The sequence below is a fragment of the Tachyglossus aculeatus genome, chromosome 2 (assembly GCF_015852505.1).
Source record: "Tachyglossus aculeatus isolate mTacAcu1 chromosome 2, mTacAcu1.pri, whole genome shotgun sequence".
Taxonomy (NCBI): Eukaryota; Metazoa; Chordata; class Mammalia; order Monotremata; family Tachyglossidae; genus Tachyglossus; species Tachyglossus aculeatus.
In genome coordinates this window covers 49,710,099-49,727,657 of record NC_052067.1, presented here as the reverse complement: position 1 = coordinate 49,727,657, position 17,559 = coordinate 49,710,099, and the positions used below count along the sequence as shown (strand labels likewise).

Here is a 17,559-nt window from a genome sequence, read left to right as displayed (position 1 = left end):
AAGCAGAATATGAGAAGCAGCACGAGAAGCAGAATATGAGAAGCAGCACGGCCTAGTGAGTCAGTGGCCTGGGGTCAGAAGGACTTAGGTTCTAATCCCGGCTCCACCACTTGCCTGCTGGGTGACCTTGGGCAAGTCAGTTAACTCCTCTGTGCCTCAGTTACCTCATCTGTAAAATGGGGATTAAGACTGTGAGCCCCCTGTGGGACACGGACTGTGTCCAGCCTAATTATTTCATATCTGCCCCAGCGCTTAGAACAGTGCCTGGCACATATAAGTGCTAAACAGATACCGTAGAAAAAATGTAAAATGGAGACTAAATGACTGTTCTCCCTTCCCCTTAAACAGTGAGGCCCATGGAGGTCAAGGACTGTGTCTGATCTGATTATCTTGTATTTGTTTTATGATATGTGGTGAGCATTTACTATGTGCCAGGCTCTGTTCTAGGCACAGGGTAGATACAAACAAATCAGGCTGGTTATAGCCCATGTTCCATGTGGAGCATGGTCTAATCACAGACTTAATCGTCATTTTATAGATGATGATGCACAGAGAAGTTAAGTGACTTGCCGAGGTCACACAGCAGACAATTGGTGGAGTCAGGTCCTTTTGACTCTCAGGCCCATTGTGAAACAATGCTCCATGTATCTGCCACACTGCTTAGCACTTAATAAGTCCTTAACAAATACCACAGTTATCATTGTTAAAGCCTGATGAGACATGCACAAAACAATGTCTTAGAAAAACGATCTTGGTAGAGTGAGGTATGGGCTGGAGCCAAAGAGGAAACTATTGCAGAGTACTCAAACTGGGCTATGAATCCAAATCATCATCATCAGTCGTATTTATTGAGCGCTTACTGTGTGCAGAGCACTGTACTAAGCGCTTGGGAAGTACAAGTTGGTAACATATAGAGACAGTCCCTACCCAGCAGTGGGCTCACGGTCTAAAAGGGGGAGACAGAGAACAAAACCAAACATACTAACAAAATAAAATAAATAGAATTTATTTTATTCACACAAATCTGTGTGAAGGTTGTTTGTACGGAGAGAAAAGGGTGGATTCTGGAATGTTGTGAAAGGAGAACCAAGCAGGAGTTGATGACTGGCTGAATATGGGGGTTTAAAGATGGGGAGGAATCAAGGAAATGATAAAGTCATAGGTTTGAGAGATGGGGAGAATGGTGATCTTTATTGACTGTAATAGGAGAGCTAGGTGGAGGAGAAGATTTGGGAGGAGAAATTCAATTTGTTATTGAGGTTGAGGTAGAGCTATGTCCTGGAGGTAAGAGGAAATGTGAGTTTGCATCTATTTCATTGGTGGCAATTTCTTGTTGATACATACCTTGTATTTTCGTAAAACCAGAAAGGGAGCTATCAGTCCAGGAACAAGCTGATCCGGATCTTCAGTGAGACTTTCTCCAACCTTGGCTATTTGTTAGTCTTCCCCTGTACCAGGCTTTCTTCCATGTAATGGGCTTAAGACGCAAATTAGCCTCCTTTGTGTGGCCTACTGGAAAGAGCATGGGCCAGAGGACCTGGGTTCTAAACCCAGGTTTGCCACTTGCCTGCTGCATGGCCTTGGCAAGTCACTTTTTTCTGTGTCTCAGTTTCCTCATCTGTAAAATGGGGATTTAATACCTGTTCTTTCTACTTAGATTGTGCCCCATATAGGACATAGTTTGTGTCCTACCTGATTATCTGGTATCTACCCCAAAACTTAGTACAGTGCTAGGCACATAAAATGTGCTTAACAAATACTATTATTATTATTATTATTATTCATTCATTCATTCAATCATATTTATTATCTGGTATCCACCCCAAAACTTAGTACAGTGCTAGGCACATATGTGCTTAACAAATACTATTATTGTTATTATTATTCATTCATTCATTCATTCATTCATTCAGTCGTATTTATTGAGCACTTACTGCATGAAAGCACTGCACTAAGCACTTGGGAGGGTGCAGTATAACAACAAACAGACACATTCCTGCCCACAACAAGATCACAGTCTAGAGGGGGAAACAGATACAAATATAAATAAATGAATAGATAAATAAATTAATAGATAAATTCATTCAGTCAGTCATATTTATTGAGTGCTTACTGTGTGCAGAGCACTGTACTAAGCGCTTGGAAAGTACAAGTTGACAACACATAGAGACAGTCCCTACCCAACAGCGGGCTCACAGTTTAGAAAGGGGAGACAGGCAACAAAAGAAAACATATTAACAAAATAAAATAAATAGAATAAATATGTACAAGTAAAATAAAAAATAGAGTAATAAATATGTACAAACATATATACAACAGTCATATACAGATATATACATATGTGCTTTGGGGATGGGAGGGAGGATGAATGAAAGAGCAAGTAAGAGTGGTGTAGGAGGGAGTGGGAGAAGAGAGTTTAGTCTGGAAAGGCTTTTTGGAGGAGATGTGCCTTCAATAAGGTTTTGAAGTTGGGGAGAGCAATTATCTGTCTACTATGAGGAGGGAGGGCATTCCAGGCCAGAGATAGGATGTGGGCGAGAGGTTGGTGGTGAGATATATGAGACTGAGGTACAGTGAGAAGGCTACCGTTAGAGGAACAAAGTGCACGGACTGGATTGTAGTAAGAGAGCAGCGAGGTAAGGTAATAATAATAATAATGATGATGATGGTATTTGTTAAGCGCTTACTATATGCCAAGCACTGTTCTAAGCGCTGGGGAGGTTACAAGGTGATCAGGTTGTCCCACGGGGGGCTCACAGTTTTAATCCCCATTTTACAGATTACAGGGAACTGAGGCCCAGAGAAGTTAAGCGACTTGCCCAAAGTCACACAGCTGACGGTTGGCAGAGCCGGAATTTGAACCCACGACCTCTGACTCCAAAGCCCGGGCTCTTTCCATTGAGCCACGCTGCTTCTCTAGGTAGGAAGGGGCAAGGTGATTAAGCGCTTTAAAGCCAAAGGTGAGGAGTTTTTGTTTGCTACGGAGGTGGATGGGCAACCCCTGAAGTTTCTTGAGGAGTAAGGAAACATGGGCTGAACGTTTTTGAAGGAAAATGATTCGGGCAGCAGAATGGAGTATGGTCTGGATTGGGGAGAGACAGGAGGCAGGGATTTCAGCAAGGAGGCCGATACAATTATCAAGGCGGGATAGGATAAGTGTTTGCGCTAATGTGGTAGTCGTTTGGACAGAGAGGAAGGGGTGGATTTTGGTGATGTGGTGAAGGTAGAACTGACAGGATTCAGTGATGACTTGAATATGTGGGTGGAAGGAGAGAGAGGAGTCAAGGATAATTCAAGGTTATGAGCTTGTGAGACAGGAAAGATGGTGGTAATGTCAACAGTGATTGGAAAATGAGCGGGAGGACAGGGTTTGGGTGGGAAGATAAATTCAGTTTTAGCCATAATCCGTTTGAGGTGATGGGAGATTGGAGAACCAGCATGACGTGGCGGATAGAGCACAAACCTGGCAGTCATAATCCCGGATCCACCACTTATCTGTTATATGGCCTTGTGCAAGTCACTTAACTTCTCTGTGCCTCAGCTACCTCATCTATAAAATGGGGATTAAAGATTGTGAGCCCCAAGAGAGACTGTGTCCAGCTGAATTTGCTCGCATCTACCCCAGTGCTTGACACATAGTAAGCGCTTAACAAGAACCATAATTATTATTATTATTACTGGAGATATCTGGAAGGCAGGAGGAAATGTGAGACTGCAGAGAGGGAGAGAGTTCAGGGCTGCAGATGTAATTTTGGTTGTCATCGGCATAGAGGTGATAGTTGAAGTCGTGCTATTATCACTTGCTCATCCTTTTCTCGGGATTTTTCCTTGGTGATTGGTGTGTGGAGTTGCTTTAAAGATGAAAACACAGCTCAATTATCTTTTCTGCAGGCTGCTTTTATGGGCTCGATTATTGTTCCGGAAAAGCTGCCGGTGGAACTCAATGTCCTCTGATAACTGCCTTTTATAATAAGTAATCTTTTATACCTTAGGGAGCATTTTAATTCGTACTTCATTTTCTATTTTCTTTGAATTGCTTGGCAAATAAGCAATTCACAGGTTAGAACTTTATCTCCATGACTCCGGAAGAGCCAATAAGCAATTACTAAGTCTAGTTGCACATGTGAAAACACTAGAACAGGGAATTAAATTTTTTTCTAAGGTCACATACACACACACTCACGCACACACAGAGATGCAAATGAACACACTGAAGAAAAACATCAAAATCTCACCTGGTGTTTTTTTTTTTGTAAAATCTTGTCAATATTGTTCTGAAGTGTATAATCACTGTAATGCTTTCATTTTCCAGTTGTTTGGCTCAAATTCACTTCAGTGAATCTCCTTAACAAAATTCACTGGAGTATAACCATACCAAAAATGGCAGTCCAGGTGCCATTTTCTAAATCAAGTAAGGTTGGTCGAGAAGCAGCATAGACTCGTGGAAAGAGCACAGGACTCAAAGCCGGGAGATCTGGGTTCCAATCCTAACTCTGCCATCTGCCTGCTAGTTGAGTCACTTAACTTCTCCTTGCCTCAGTTCCCTCCTCTATGAAAATGGGAATTAAATACCTGTTCTCCCTCCCCCTTAGACTGGGAATACTAGGTGAGACTGGGACTGTGTCTGATCTGATTTCAGGGACCGTCTCTATATGTGGCCAACTTGTACTTCCCAAGCGCTTAGTACAGTGCTCTTTCATTCATTCAATCGTATTTATTGAGCGCTTACTGTGTACAGAGCACTGTACTAAGCGCTTGGGAAGTACAAGTTGGCAACATATAGAGACGGTCCCTACCCAACCGTGGGCTCACAGTCTAGAAGGGGGAGACAGAGAACAAAACATATTAACAAAATAAAATAAATAGAATGAATATGTACAAATAAAATAATACACACAAACATATATACATGCGCTCAATAAATACAATTGAATGAATGAGTGAATGAAGGACTATATGTTGCCAACTTGTACTTCCCAAGTGCTTAGTACAGTGCTCTGCACACAGTAAGCGCTCAATAAATACGCTTGAATGAATGAATGAATGAAAGAGCATGGGCTTTGGAGTCAGAAGTCGTGGGTTCGAATCCCAGCTCTGCCACATGTCTGCTGTGTGACCTTGGGCAAGTCACTTAACTTCTCTGAGCCTCTGTTACATCATCTGTAAAATGGGGATTATGACTGTGAGCCCCACGTGGGACAACCTGATCACCTTATAGCCCCCTCAGCGCTTGGAACAGTGCTTTGCACATAGTAACCGCTTAACAAATGCCATTATTATTATTATTGTACCTGCCCCAGCACTTGGCAAATAGTAAACACTTAACAAATAAGATTTTTATTATTATGTCTATCCCTTCATCTGCCACTCTTGCTACTCTATTTTTTTACCCAGCTGCTAGATTTTAAGCTTCTTGAGGGAAGGGATCATGTCTACTTGTTCTGTTGAACTCTCCCAAGGGCTTAGTACAGTGCTCTGCACACAGTAATCACTCAATAGTGATAGAAGTCCTATACAAGATAATCAAGTGGAACAAAGTTCCAGTTCTAAGTTTGCTCACAGTCTGAATAGGAGGGAAAATAGTTATGTAACCCCTGTTTTACAGATGAGAAAAGTGAGGGACATGGTTAAATGGCTTGCCAAGTGGCATAGTCAGGATTCGAACCCAGGGCCTCAGACTCCCTTGACCATGCTCTTTCCACCAGGACACAACACTTCCCAACTGATAGTGAAGCACAGTGGGTGAGGGGGTGTGGGGCTGTTGGAGGCTCTATGCCAAGTGCCACCTACGTGGATGGCAGCAGTGCCCACTGCCCTCTCCAGTTGTTCCAGAATTTTCACTCCCTCCTCAAACTCCCTGTCCCCCAGCCTCCCTCATCCCTTTCCCCTATTGACCTGGCTACCTACTTTACTGAGAAAAATTGAAATGATCAGGCGTGATCTCCCTAACATCTCCCCTGGTCCTCTCCAGTCTCTCCCTCCTCCTGCCCCTTCTTCAACTCTCCCATCCTTCCCAGCAGTATCTCAAGAGGAGACCTCCTGCCTTTTCTCAGAATCCACCCTCTCCACCTGCACATCCAACACCATCCCTTTGCACCTTATCAAGACACTTGCCTCATCCTTTTTTCCCTTCCTGACTACCATCTTCAACTATTCACTCTCCAATGGACTTCTTCCCCACTACTTCCAAATGTGTTCTTGTCTCCCCTATCCTGAAAAAACCTTCCTTGTCCCCACAGTTCCCTCCAGCTATCACCGCATCTCCCTCCTATAATTCCTCTCCAAACTCCTTAAACATGTTTTCTACACCCGCTGTATCAAGCTCCTCTCCTCTAATCTCTCCTTGACCCCCTCCAATCTGGTTTCAGTCCCCTCATTCCACAGACACCACCCTCTCAGAGGCCACAAATCATCTCCTTCTTGACAAATCCAATGACCTCTACTCCATCCTCTTCCTCAACCTCTCAGCTACCTTTGACCCTGTCGACCATATCCTTCTCCTGGAAATATTATCCAACCTCGGCTTCATTGACACTGTCCTCTCTTGGTTCGCCTCCTATCTCCCAGGCCACTCATTCGCAATCTCTTTCATGGGCTCCTCCTCTGCCTCCCACCCCCTAACTGTGGGCATCCCTCAAGGTTCAGTCCTGGGTCCCCTTCTACTCTCCATCTACATCCACTCCCTTGGAGAATTCATTCACTCCCATGGCTTCAACTATGACCTTGATGCCGATAATTCCCAAATCTACATCTCCAGCCCTGATCTCTCCCTCTCTTTGCGGTCTCACGTTTCCTCCTGCTTTCAAAACATCTCTACTTGGATATCCTGCCATCACCTCAAACATAACACTTCCTGAACAGAATTTGTAATCTTCCCACCCAAACCCTGGATTTTCCCATCACTGTAGACAGCACCACCATCCTTCCCATCTCACAAGCCCGTAACCTTGGCATTATCCTTGACTCCTTTCTCTCAATCAACCCACATATTCAATCCATCACTATATTTTGTTGGTTCCACCTTCACAACATCGCTAAAATCTTCCTTTTCTCTCCATCCAAACTGCTACCCTGTTAATCCAAGAATTTATCCTATCCTGCTTTGATTTCTTGTATCAGCCTCCTTTCTGTCCTCCTGCCTCCTATATCTCCCTGCTCCCAGATCATTTCTCGCTCTGCTGCCCAGATGATTTTTCTACAAAAGCTTTCAGTCCGTGTTTCCCTACATCTCAAGAACCTCCAGCGGTTGCCCTTCCACCTCCATATCAAACTGAAACTCCTTACTATCGGCTTTAAGGCATTCAATCACCTTGCCCCCTCCTACCGCACCTTGCTAATCTTCTACTACAACCTAGCACACATGTTCTCTCCTCTAATGCCAATATACTCATTGTATCCTCGATCTTATCTCTCACCACCAACATCTCATTCACATCCTGCCCCTGGCCTGTAAAGCCCTCTGTTTTCTTATCCAACAGACAATTACTCTCTCCACCTTCAAAGCTTTATTGAGGACACATCTCCTCCAATATACCTGCCCTGACTGAACCCTCATTTCTTCTTTTCCCACTCCCTTCTGCATCATCTTGACTTGCTTCTTTTATTCTCCACCCACTGCCCTCCAGCCCCGCAGCACGTGTATATACATATCTGTACTTTATATTAATGTCTTTCTCTCCCTTTAGACTGTAAACTCTTTGTGGGCAGGGAATGTGTCTGTATATTGTTGTGTTGTACTCTCCGAAGCATTTAGTACAGTACCCTGCACTCTATAAGTGCTCGGTAAATATGATTGATTAATTGCTTTCAGGGTAGGGATGCTCATCCCTGATGCTCAGTGCTCATCCCTGATGCTCATGGAGGTGAACAAGATTGAGATGGTGACACAGTAGGGAAGTTTTAATTCACTAGGTACCTATGGCTACTGGGTATGAAGGACGAAACTTGGCACTTGAGAGAGTGAAAATGACCTTCTCCTGGGTGTTCTCGCCTCAGATACTTGTCCAGTTCCCATTTCTGATAGTTTAAATGCCTGGGAGAACAAATAAGAAAAAAATTCAAGTTTCACACCGGCTTAGATAGAAAGACAACCCTGCTTAGACATGGACACTTTCAAGGCAATTGTCATCAAAGAGTCCATGTGGTAACAATCACTTTGAATTTAGCACACAGGGATATGGCAGATATCCTTGGAGATGGACGAACAGTAAGGAGATATTTTTTGGCAAATGCTGTTCTGCACTGTGTGCGTGTCTTAACTGTAGGCCTGAGGTCTGAGTACAATGAGCAAGTTCAAGGTCCCTCAGTAGTTCAGGATTTTGTAGGTGTGAGGCTTCTTAAGATTAGCAGTAGAGTGGGAAAAAAAGGAGAGGATCAGTGTGGTTTAATTTTTTTTCACATAAAGGATCAGTGCATTTCCCATTAGCTCTCAGTTGCACCGTGCCAATTGAAAAATCACAGGCTACAGAGAGTAGGGAGAAATTTTTCTTTATGAACCCGTTTTTTAAATGGTATTTGTTAAGCACTTAATATGTGCCAGGCACTATTTTAAGTGCTGGGGTAGATGCATATCAGTCAGTTCCCTCCCACCTCCCCCCCCCACCCCCAATAAGGCTCACAGTCTTAATCCTCATTTTACGGATGAGGCAGCTGAACCACCGATTGAGATTGAAAAGGAGAGGCCAGGGATATAAGAGGAGAACCAGGAGGGGACAGTGTCAGTGAAGCCAAGGTTGGATAATGTTTCCAGGAGAAGGGGGTGGTCGACAGTGTCAATAGCAGCTCTCTGTATTTGCTTGTTTAGTGCTGTTTTGTAAGTGCTGACCTAATGTTTCCTGTGTTCCTTGTCTCCATGTTTGCTGAGGATGATCTGCTGCTGCTGCTCTTTAAACGGTTAAGGATATTCAGCTACTCCTATTCCTTCCCCCTGTATTAACTATTCACACTCTATTAAACTCAAAAACAATCACCTTTGCCCTCTTGCTGTTGCTAGGAGTTTCCCCAGCTATCCTTGCTGCTCATCTTTCATTATTTCCCCACAAAAGACTTGTGAGGTCCCTAAAACCTTATATATCAACCACCCCAAGACCTGGGTTATGTCAGCATTATATGAAACCGGGAGCCAGCTTGTTTGGGTTTTTATCTTCTCATAGCTTCCCCACTCAGGGAACAGCCCCAAGGAAATGCTGGCCGTTGTCTTATTCAGCTAAACCTACACTGAAAGGTGGGCCCTTCTGCTTCTGACCTGGGTAGCCCTGTGCTGGGCTCAGATAAAGGCAGCCAGCAAGCAGAGGGGACAGAGGAGAAGCCTCCCCGTGGGAAAATCAAGTAAGTAAGAAGTAAAGAAGAAGGGCGAGACAGAAACTTGGAGGGAACAAAGCAGATCTTATGAGCTAGAAGCAGCGTGGCTCAGTGGAAAGAGCCCGGGCTTTGGAGTCAGAGGTCGTGGGTTCAAATCCTGGCTCCGCCAATTGTCAGCTGGGTGACTTTGGGCAAGTCACTTCACTTCTCTGGGCCTCAGTTACCTCATCTGCAAAATGGGGATGAAGACTTTGAGCCCCTCGTGGTCACCTTGTAACCTCCCCAGCACTTAGAACAGTGCTTTGCACATAGTGTTTAATAAATGTCATCATTAAGAGAAGCAGCGTGGCTCAGTGGAAAAAGCACGGGCTTTGCAGTAGGAGGTCATGGGTTCAAATCCCTGCTCCGCCAATTGTCAGCTGGGTGACTTTGGGCAAGTCACTTAACTTCTCTGTGCCTCAGTTCCCTCATCTGTAAAATGGGGATGAAGACTATGAGCCCCCCGTGGGATAACCTGATCACCTTGTAACCTCCCCAGCGCTTAGAACAGTGCTTTGCACATAGTGAGCGCTTAATAAAAATGCTATTATTATTATTATTATCTTTCTATGTGAGATAAATTAACTTTTAAGAATTGAAGCAAGAGCAATAAACAAGCACTCAGTCTTGCTCATGAACTGTGTTCTCATATGTTTCAAGCAGAATAATAATAATTGTGGCGTTTGTTAAGCACTTACTAAGCACCAGGGTAGGTACAATACAGTCAGATTACACAAAGGCCTCCCAGTGAGGAGGAGGGAGGACAGGTAGGGAACTGACGCACAGAACTCCTTATCTTCCCACCCAAATCCTGTCCTCCCCCGACTTTCCCATCACCGGCTTTATCCTTGACTTCTAGCTATTCTCTCTCATTCAATCCACATATTCAATCACTAGATACCGTCGTTCCCAACTTCACAATATCATTTAAATCTGCCCTTTCCTCTCCATCCAAACTGCTATCACGTTAATACAATCACTCATTCTATCCTGTCTGGAATACTGCATCACCCTCCTTGTTCACTCCCAGCCTCCTGTCTCTCCCAACTCCAGTCCATACTTCTCTCTGCTGCCCAGATCATTTTTCCACAGAAACGTTTGACACGTCACCCTGCTCCTCAAACAACTCGAGTGGTGGCCCATCCACCTCCACATCAAACAAAAATTCCTCACCCATGGCTTTAAAGCACTCCACCACCCTGCCTCCTCCTACCTCATCTCACTTCTCTTCTTCTACAACACAGCCCACACACTTTGCTCCTCTAATGCCAGCCTTCTAGCTGTGCCTCCAATCTCACCTAACTAGGCCGCTGCCTAGCCCATGTCCTCACTCTCCCTCCTCAAATCCGACAATTACTATCCTCTGCTTCAAAGCGTATTGAGGGCACATTTCCTCCAAGAAGTCTTTGAAGACTAAGCCCCTCCTTTCCTCTTCTCCCACACCCTTCTGCATTGCCCTGAGTTGCTCCCTTTGTCCTTCCCTGTCCCAGGCCCACAGCACTTATGTACATATCCTTAATTTATTTGTATTGATGTCTTTCTCCCCCCATCTAGACTTTAAACTCATTGTAGGCAGGAAATGTGTCTGTTTATTGTTGTAATCATTCAATCATATTTATTGAGCGCTTACTGTGTGCAGAGCACTGTACTAAGCACTTTAATGATGACATTTATTAAGCACTTACTATATGTGCTGGGGAGGTTACAAGGTAATCAGGTTGTCCCACATGGGGCTCAGTCTTAATCCCCATTTTCCAGATGAGGGAACTGAGGCCCAGAGAAGTGAAGTGACTTGCCCAAAGTCACACAGCTGATAATTGGCGGAGCTGGGATTTGAACCCATGACCTCTGACTCCAAAGCCCATCTCCCAATCACTTAGTATAGTATTCTGCAGAAAATAAGCGATATATTCATTCATTCATTCAATCGTATTTATTTTAGGAGGCCTTCCCAGACTGAGCCCTCTCCTTCCTCTCCCCCTCCTCCCCCTCCCCATCTCCCCCACCTTACCTCCTTCCCCTCCCCACAGCATCTTTATAGATGTATATATGTTTCTACATATTTATAACTATTTTATTTGTACATATTTATTCTATTTATTTTATTTTGTTAATATGTTTTGAGAGGTCAGAGGGGCTGAGTCCCTAGCATAGGTTGAGAGGTTAAATTTTAATAGAAGGTATGGTCCACCTCTTGAGAAATAACTAGGAAGGAGGAAAATGTGGATATACCAGCAGGAAGAGTGGGAGGAGGTAAGGATAACCCTGGATGTAGTTCACATCAGACGTGTTCCCTATTTTACCCACAAAGCAGTTTGCAAGGATGTCAGTTATTAGAAAAGGAAGCATAGTAGTAGTGATTATGGAAGAGATGGAAACACTGAGGCCTTCAGGAAAGAATTAAAGAGTGCTGAATAGGTGAGGGGGGCCATGGGATTGTGAATCTACCAGGGACATACAATTGCATTAGTGAGCGGATAAGAAGACAAAGTTGTAGCAAGAGACCAGCTTTGGGTTTCCAAAATTATGGTTTTGTACAGAGATCTGAGACTGTTCCAGCACAGTGCTTTGCACGTAGTAAGCACTTAATGCCATTATTATTATTATTTAAACCGTACCTCGTTCTCGCCTGTCCCGCCATTGACCCCCGGCCCACGTCATCCCCCAGGCCTGGAATGCCCTCCCTCTGCCCCTCCGCCAAGCTAGCTCTCTTCCTCCCTTCAAGGCCCTACTGAGAGCTCACCTCCTCCAGAAGGCCTTCCCAGACTGAGCCCCTTCCTTCCTCTCCCCCTCGTCCCCCTCTCCATCCCCCCCATCTTAACTCCTTCCCTTCCCCACAGCACCTGTATATATGTATATATGTTTGTACATATTTATTACTCTATTTATTTTACTTGTACATATCTATTCTATTTTACTTAGTATGTTTGGTTTTGTTCTCTGTCTCCCCCTTTTAGACTCTGAGCCCACTGTTGGGTAGGGACTGTCTCTATATGTTGCCAATTTGTACTTCCCAAGCGCTTAGTACAGTGCTCTGCACACAGTAAGCGCTCAATGAATGCGATTGATGATTTAAACAGTTTAAGAGTCAAAGAACTATGGGGCCATTTTCATGTATACTGACCACTGTGCATCTCCTGTGTGGGGCTTGACATACAGAGAACATGATATCATTTCTGCTCTCAAGTTGACAGTTTTAATAGGGGACTTAACCATTTTCTCTACAGTGAGACATCAGTATTCAGGGTGAGGTTGAAGGAGTGAAGGGACTTCAACGCCTACTGTTCATTCCCTAGGCCTACCCACCTCCTTTGATCTCCTTTCAGTGGAGTAGATGAAAGAATCCTCAGGCCATGTTGCAAACAATAAATACCCTCCCACCACCCCCCTGGGCTGGGTCTTTACCCCCTGGAGGCCATGGAGTCTGAATCAGGATCTTCACTGCCTCTTCCATTCTGCTTCAGGTGGACAAGTTTGGCCCTCCTCTCAGGCCTCTGGCTGAAGATGATGATATGATATCGGTCGTAATTGTTAAATGCTTACTATGTGCTATACCTTGTACTAAGTGCTAAGGTAGATACAATACAATCGAATCAGACCTAGATGGGCTCACAATCTAAAGGTGAGAGAAGCAGTGTTGCCCAGTGGGTAAGAATCAGAGGGCTTGCCTGCTAGGTGACCTTGGGCAAGTCACTTTGCTTTTCAGGACTTCAGTTTCCTCCTCTGTAAAATGGGGACTCAGTACCTGTCCTCCTTAGGCTATGTTCCTCAGGGAGAACAAGGACTCTACCTGACCTGCTTATCCTAAAACTATCCCAGCGCTTAATTCAGTGACTGGCATGGCTAAGGTCTTGTACTGGGCGTTGTGTTAGCAAATCACTTCGCTTTGTATCCTTTCCCTTTGTGATACCAGAAATGCTTGGGACTGTAAGCTCATTGCTGGCAGGTAATATGTCTGTTATATTTTTGTGCTGTACTCTCTCAAGTGCTTAGAACAGTGCCCTGCATGTAGAAAACACTCAATAAATACAATTTATTATCTTTATTGGGAGACAGACGATATTAGTACAGGGGGATGCAAGGCCAGAGAAGTGCAGGAAGGGACAGATCCTTTAGTCCCTTCCATTTCTCTTCTTCCCCTTGGCGACCTCAATTACCTGAGATTTTGTAGTGCAATCAGCTCTGACGGGAAAGTGAAGAAAGGGTGAACCTTTCTCTGCAGGGTAGCCAGGAAAGAGAATCTCTAGAGTTTTTCTATGGCTGGTTCCTTCCTATGTCACATCCATTTGGGTGACCAAAGCCTAGCTTGGCACACCATAAGCAACAGGTGAAGAGAGAATCGCCCTCAGCCTGGCATAATGAATAGACACCCAAAGGGAAAATCTGGGTGAGAGGGCTTATCTACCACCTTCACAATGAAACTCCTCTAAATTTACATGACCTCTACTCTGAGGTCTATTCTGCTCGTTCATTCCATATAACAAATGAAAATAAAAGTGTGGGCTTTAAGCACAAGCCATCACCAACATCTCGGGTTCAAGTTTTCTTTGTTCTCTTACTCTTAGAGAAACAGTTTGAAGTCCAGAAAGAGTGAGCCGATCCAATTTGCACATTGTTTTCTTAAACCAAGTAAGCTGGAGCTGCTGCGTGAGCATTTCACTGCTTCAAAATGTGTGTTCAGAATACTTGAAACATCTCTGTCATCAATTCTCAGGCTCCTCTGCGGGCGGATAATAGGCTGGACCATCATCACAGACGTGCAGAGTCGGACCCTCAGAAGACACATCACCCATCAGAGTCTTTTTGATGGACTCCACCTCTGGATCAGTACAATTTCTCAACTCCAGGTTTTTAGTGAAACACAATTCAATCTGACCGAGTATTTGGGCTTTTTCCTAGAAAGAGTAATCCAAAATGTTCATCAGAATGTTCACCCTTGGAGAGAAGCTGGGGAATCAAGGCAAGTCCATATATGCCCTGCATGTACTTATTCCATTTTTACTCCAATTTATAGCATGAAACACTCTAGATAATTGAGTTTTCTAATAATCACGTAAAATCATGTTAATTAGCCCAAGATATACATTTTGAAAACAAACTTTTGAAAGAAGGGAGGAAAAGGGTCTGCTGGCATGGTGGGAAAAAAAGAATATGATATTTTAACCAACAACAAAAATCCCAGCTCTGCTAATGAGAACTCTATGGGGAAAACCAAGAAAATGAGCGAATATCCAAGAATTGTCACTGACAATCAGAGTGGACTGTTCCAACAGAGGAGCAGTGTGGTCTAATGGAAGGAGCACAGGCCTCGGAATCGGAGGACCCAGGTTCTAATCCCAGCTCTGCCATTTCTCTGTTGTGTAACTTGGGGAAGTCACTTAACTTCTCTATGCCTCAGTTACCTCATCTGTAAAACGGGGATTAAGACTGTGAAACTCGTGTGGAACGTGAACTGTGTCCAACCTGATTATCATGTATTCATTCATTCATTTAATTGTATTTACTGAGCGCTTACTCTGTTCAGAGCACTGTACTAAGCGCTTGGAAAGGACAATTTGGAAACAAATAGAGACAATCCCTTCCCAACAATGGGCTTACAGACTAGAAGGGGGGAGACAGATGACAAAACAAAAACAAAGCAAGTAGACGGACATCAATGGCATCAGTATAAATGAATAGAATTATAGATATAGACACATCATTAATAAAATAAATACAATTATATATATGTATATATATATACAAGTGTTGCGGGGTGGGGAGGGGGGTAGAGCAGAGAGAGGGAGTAGGGGCGATGGGGAGGGGAGGAGGAGCAGAGGAAAGGGGGGGCTCAGTCTGGGAAGGCCTCCTGGAGGAGGTGAGCTTTCACTAGGACTTTGAAGGGGGGAAGAAAGCTAGTTTGGCAGATGTGAGGAGGGAGGGCATTCCAGGCCAGAGGTAGGACGTGGACCGGGGGTCGATGGCAGGATGGGAGAGAACGAGGCACAGTGAGGAGGTTAACGGCAGAGGAGTGGAGTGTGTAGGCTGGGCTGGAGAAGGAGAGAAGGGAGATGAGGTAAGAGGGGGCAAGGTGATGGAGAGCTTTGAAGCCAATCGTGAGGAGTTTTTGCTAGATATGAAGGTTACAAGGCAACCACGGGAGATTTTTGAGGATGGGGGTGACGTGCCCAGAGCATTTCTGTAGAAAGATAATCCGGGCAGCAGAGTGAAGTATAGACTGAAGTGGGGTGCTTAGTACAGTTCCTGACACAAAGCAAGAGGTTATCAAATGCCATTTTTTTTTAAAGGAGGCAAGGATAAAATACAGGAATAGAGGAAAAATATCATTACCTGCTCTGGTGGAAGGCACTGTATTTTTGGTATAACTCCATACCAGCTGCAAAGGGTTTGCTTGATGTCTGAAATCTAAAATCAAGTTAATCAAACACCTGGAGATTATAATGAGTTTCAGCAGGCGTCAGTTTGGAGCACCATGTTGCCAACAGCTCTACAGGCACTACCTACAGCGTTGACAGGCAGACCATGCTTGTCACTGCCACTGCGCAGTTCCTCGAAGCATTGAGACCCAGCCACTTTTCTTGACCCCGCCCAGTTCAGGAAGCCACAGTACTGTCATGGCAAGTGACAGCAGTTCCCAAATTCCAGAAGCAGAAGAGGATCAGACATTCCCGCTCCCTACTCCAGCACTTACTTCCTCATCACCTACCACCAGGCTTGTCCTTTCCCAGGTGGGCCTGGGAAGGGAAAAAGAACGAGGCCTAACTGAATCTAGGGATGAAACCGTTTACATTCGGTCTTTATATCGCAAGGGAATCAGAAGGACCTGGGTTCCAATCCCAGCTCTGCCTCTTGTCTGCTGCGTGACCTTAGACTAGTCACACAACTTCTCTATGCCTCAGTTACCTCATCTGTAAGATGGAGATTAAGAGACTGCGAGCCCCGTGTGAGACGTGAACTGTGTCCAACCTGATTAGCTTGTATCTACTCCAGCACTTAGTACAGTGCCTGGCGCATACATAGTAAGCACTTAACAAATACTGTTGTTTTTTTTTTTAAAGCCACTCTCTGGAATAAGTGACAAAGGGGAATGTTCTGTCCCTAGGCTCCAACAGGGCAATTTTCCCAGCCCCCCGGCCTCTGCTGTTGGGTGAAACACTGGATGCCTCCCATGTAGTTGGGGCCTGATAGCATAAGTCAGTCCGTCAATCGCATTTATTGAATGCTTACTGTGTGCCAAAGACTGTATTAAGCGCTTGGAAGAGTACAATATAACAATATAACAGACATATTCCGTTAGAGAAGCACCATGGCTCAGTGGAAGGGGCATGGGTTCAAATCCCGGCTCCGACAATTGTCAGCTGTGTGACTTTGGGCAAGTCACTTCACTTCTCTGGGCCTCAGTTCCCTCATCTGTAAAATGGGGAATAAGACTGTGAGCCCCGCCGTGGGACAACCTGATCACCTTGTAACCTCCCCAGTGCTTAGAACAGTGCCTTGCACATACATAGTAAGTGCTTAATAAATTCCATTATTATTATTATTATTATTATTATTATTATTATTATTATTATTGTTATATTCCCTGCCCACAATGAGTTTACAGTCTAGAGGAGGAGACAGACATTATTATTAATAATAATAATAATAGTAACAATAATTGCAGTATTTGTTAAACACTTACTCTGTCCCAGTTACCGTACTAAGTGCAGCAAATAGGGTTGGATCCAGTCCCTGTGGGGCTCACAGTCTCAGTCTCATTTTACAGATGAGGGGACTGAAGCGCAAAGAAGTGAAGTGACTTGTCCAAGGTCACAAAACAGACAAGTGGCAGAGCCAGGATTAAAACCCACGACCTTTGGACACCCTAGCCCGTGCTCTATCCACTAGGCAACACTTCTTCTCGAGAATGGATGTTCACCATCCTGTTCACCATCCAGGAAGGATGTTCATATCTGAAAGATGATCACTCTCCCCACCTTCGAAGCCTGATTAAAAGCACATCTTCTCCAAGAGGTCTTCCCCAACTCAGCCTCATTTCCTCTTCTCCCACTCCCTTCCGCATTGCCCTTACACTTGGCTTTGTACCCTTTATTCACTCCTCCCTTAATACACTTATGTACATACCCAAAATTTCTTTGAATGTTTGTTTCCCCTCTACACTCTAAGTTCCTTATAGGCAGGGAACATATCTACCAACTCTGTTGAACTGCACTCTCCCAA

At 44.4% G+C, this 17,559-nt stretch overlaps 1 protein-coding gene across 1 annotated transcript in view; it reads right to left on the bottom strand.

Annotated features, from left to right (window-relative positions):
- Window positions 1-13,369: 13,369 nt before the first annotated feature.
- RNASET2 (ribonuclease T2) overlaps window positions 13,370-17,559 on the bottom strand; it is a 37,794-nt gene continuing 33,604 nt past the window's right edge. Inside the window, exons 9-10 of the mRNA XM_038742267.1 lie at window positions 15,670-15,744; window positions 13,370-14,234 (exon numbers count right to left, since the gene is read on the bottom strand). Of these exons, the coding sequence (XP_038598195.1) occupies window positions 14,043-14,234; window positions 15,670-15,744 (267 nt within the window). The 3' untranslated portion in view covers window positions 13,370-14,042. The remainder of the gene's footprint in view (window positions 14,235-15,669; window positions 15,745-17,559) is intronic.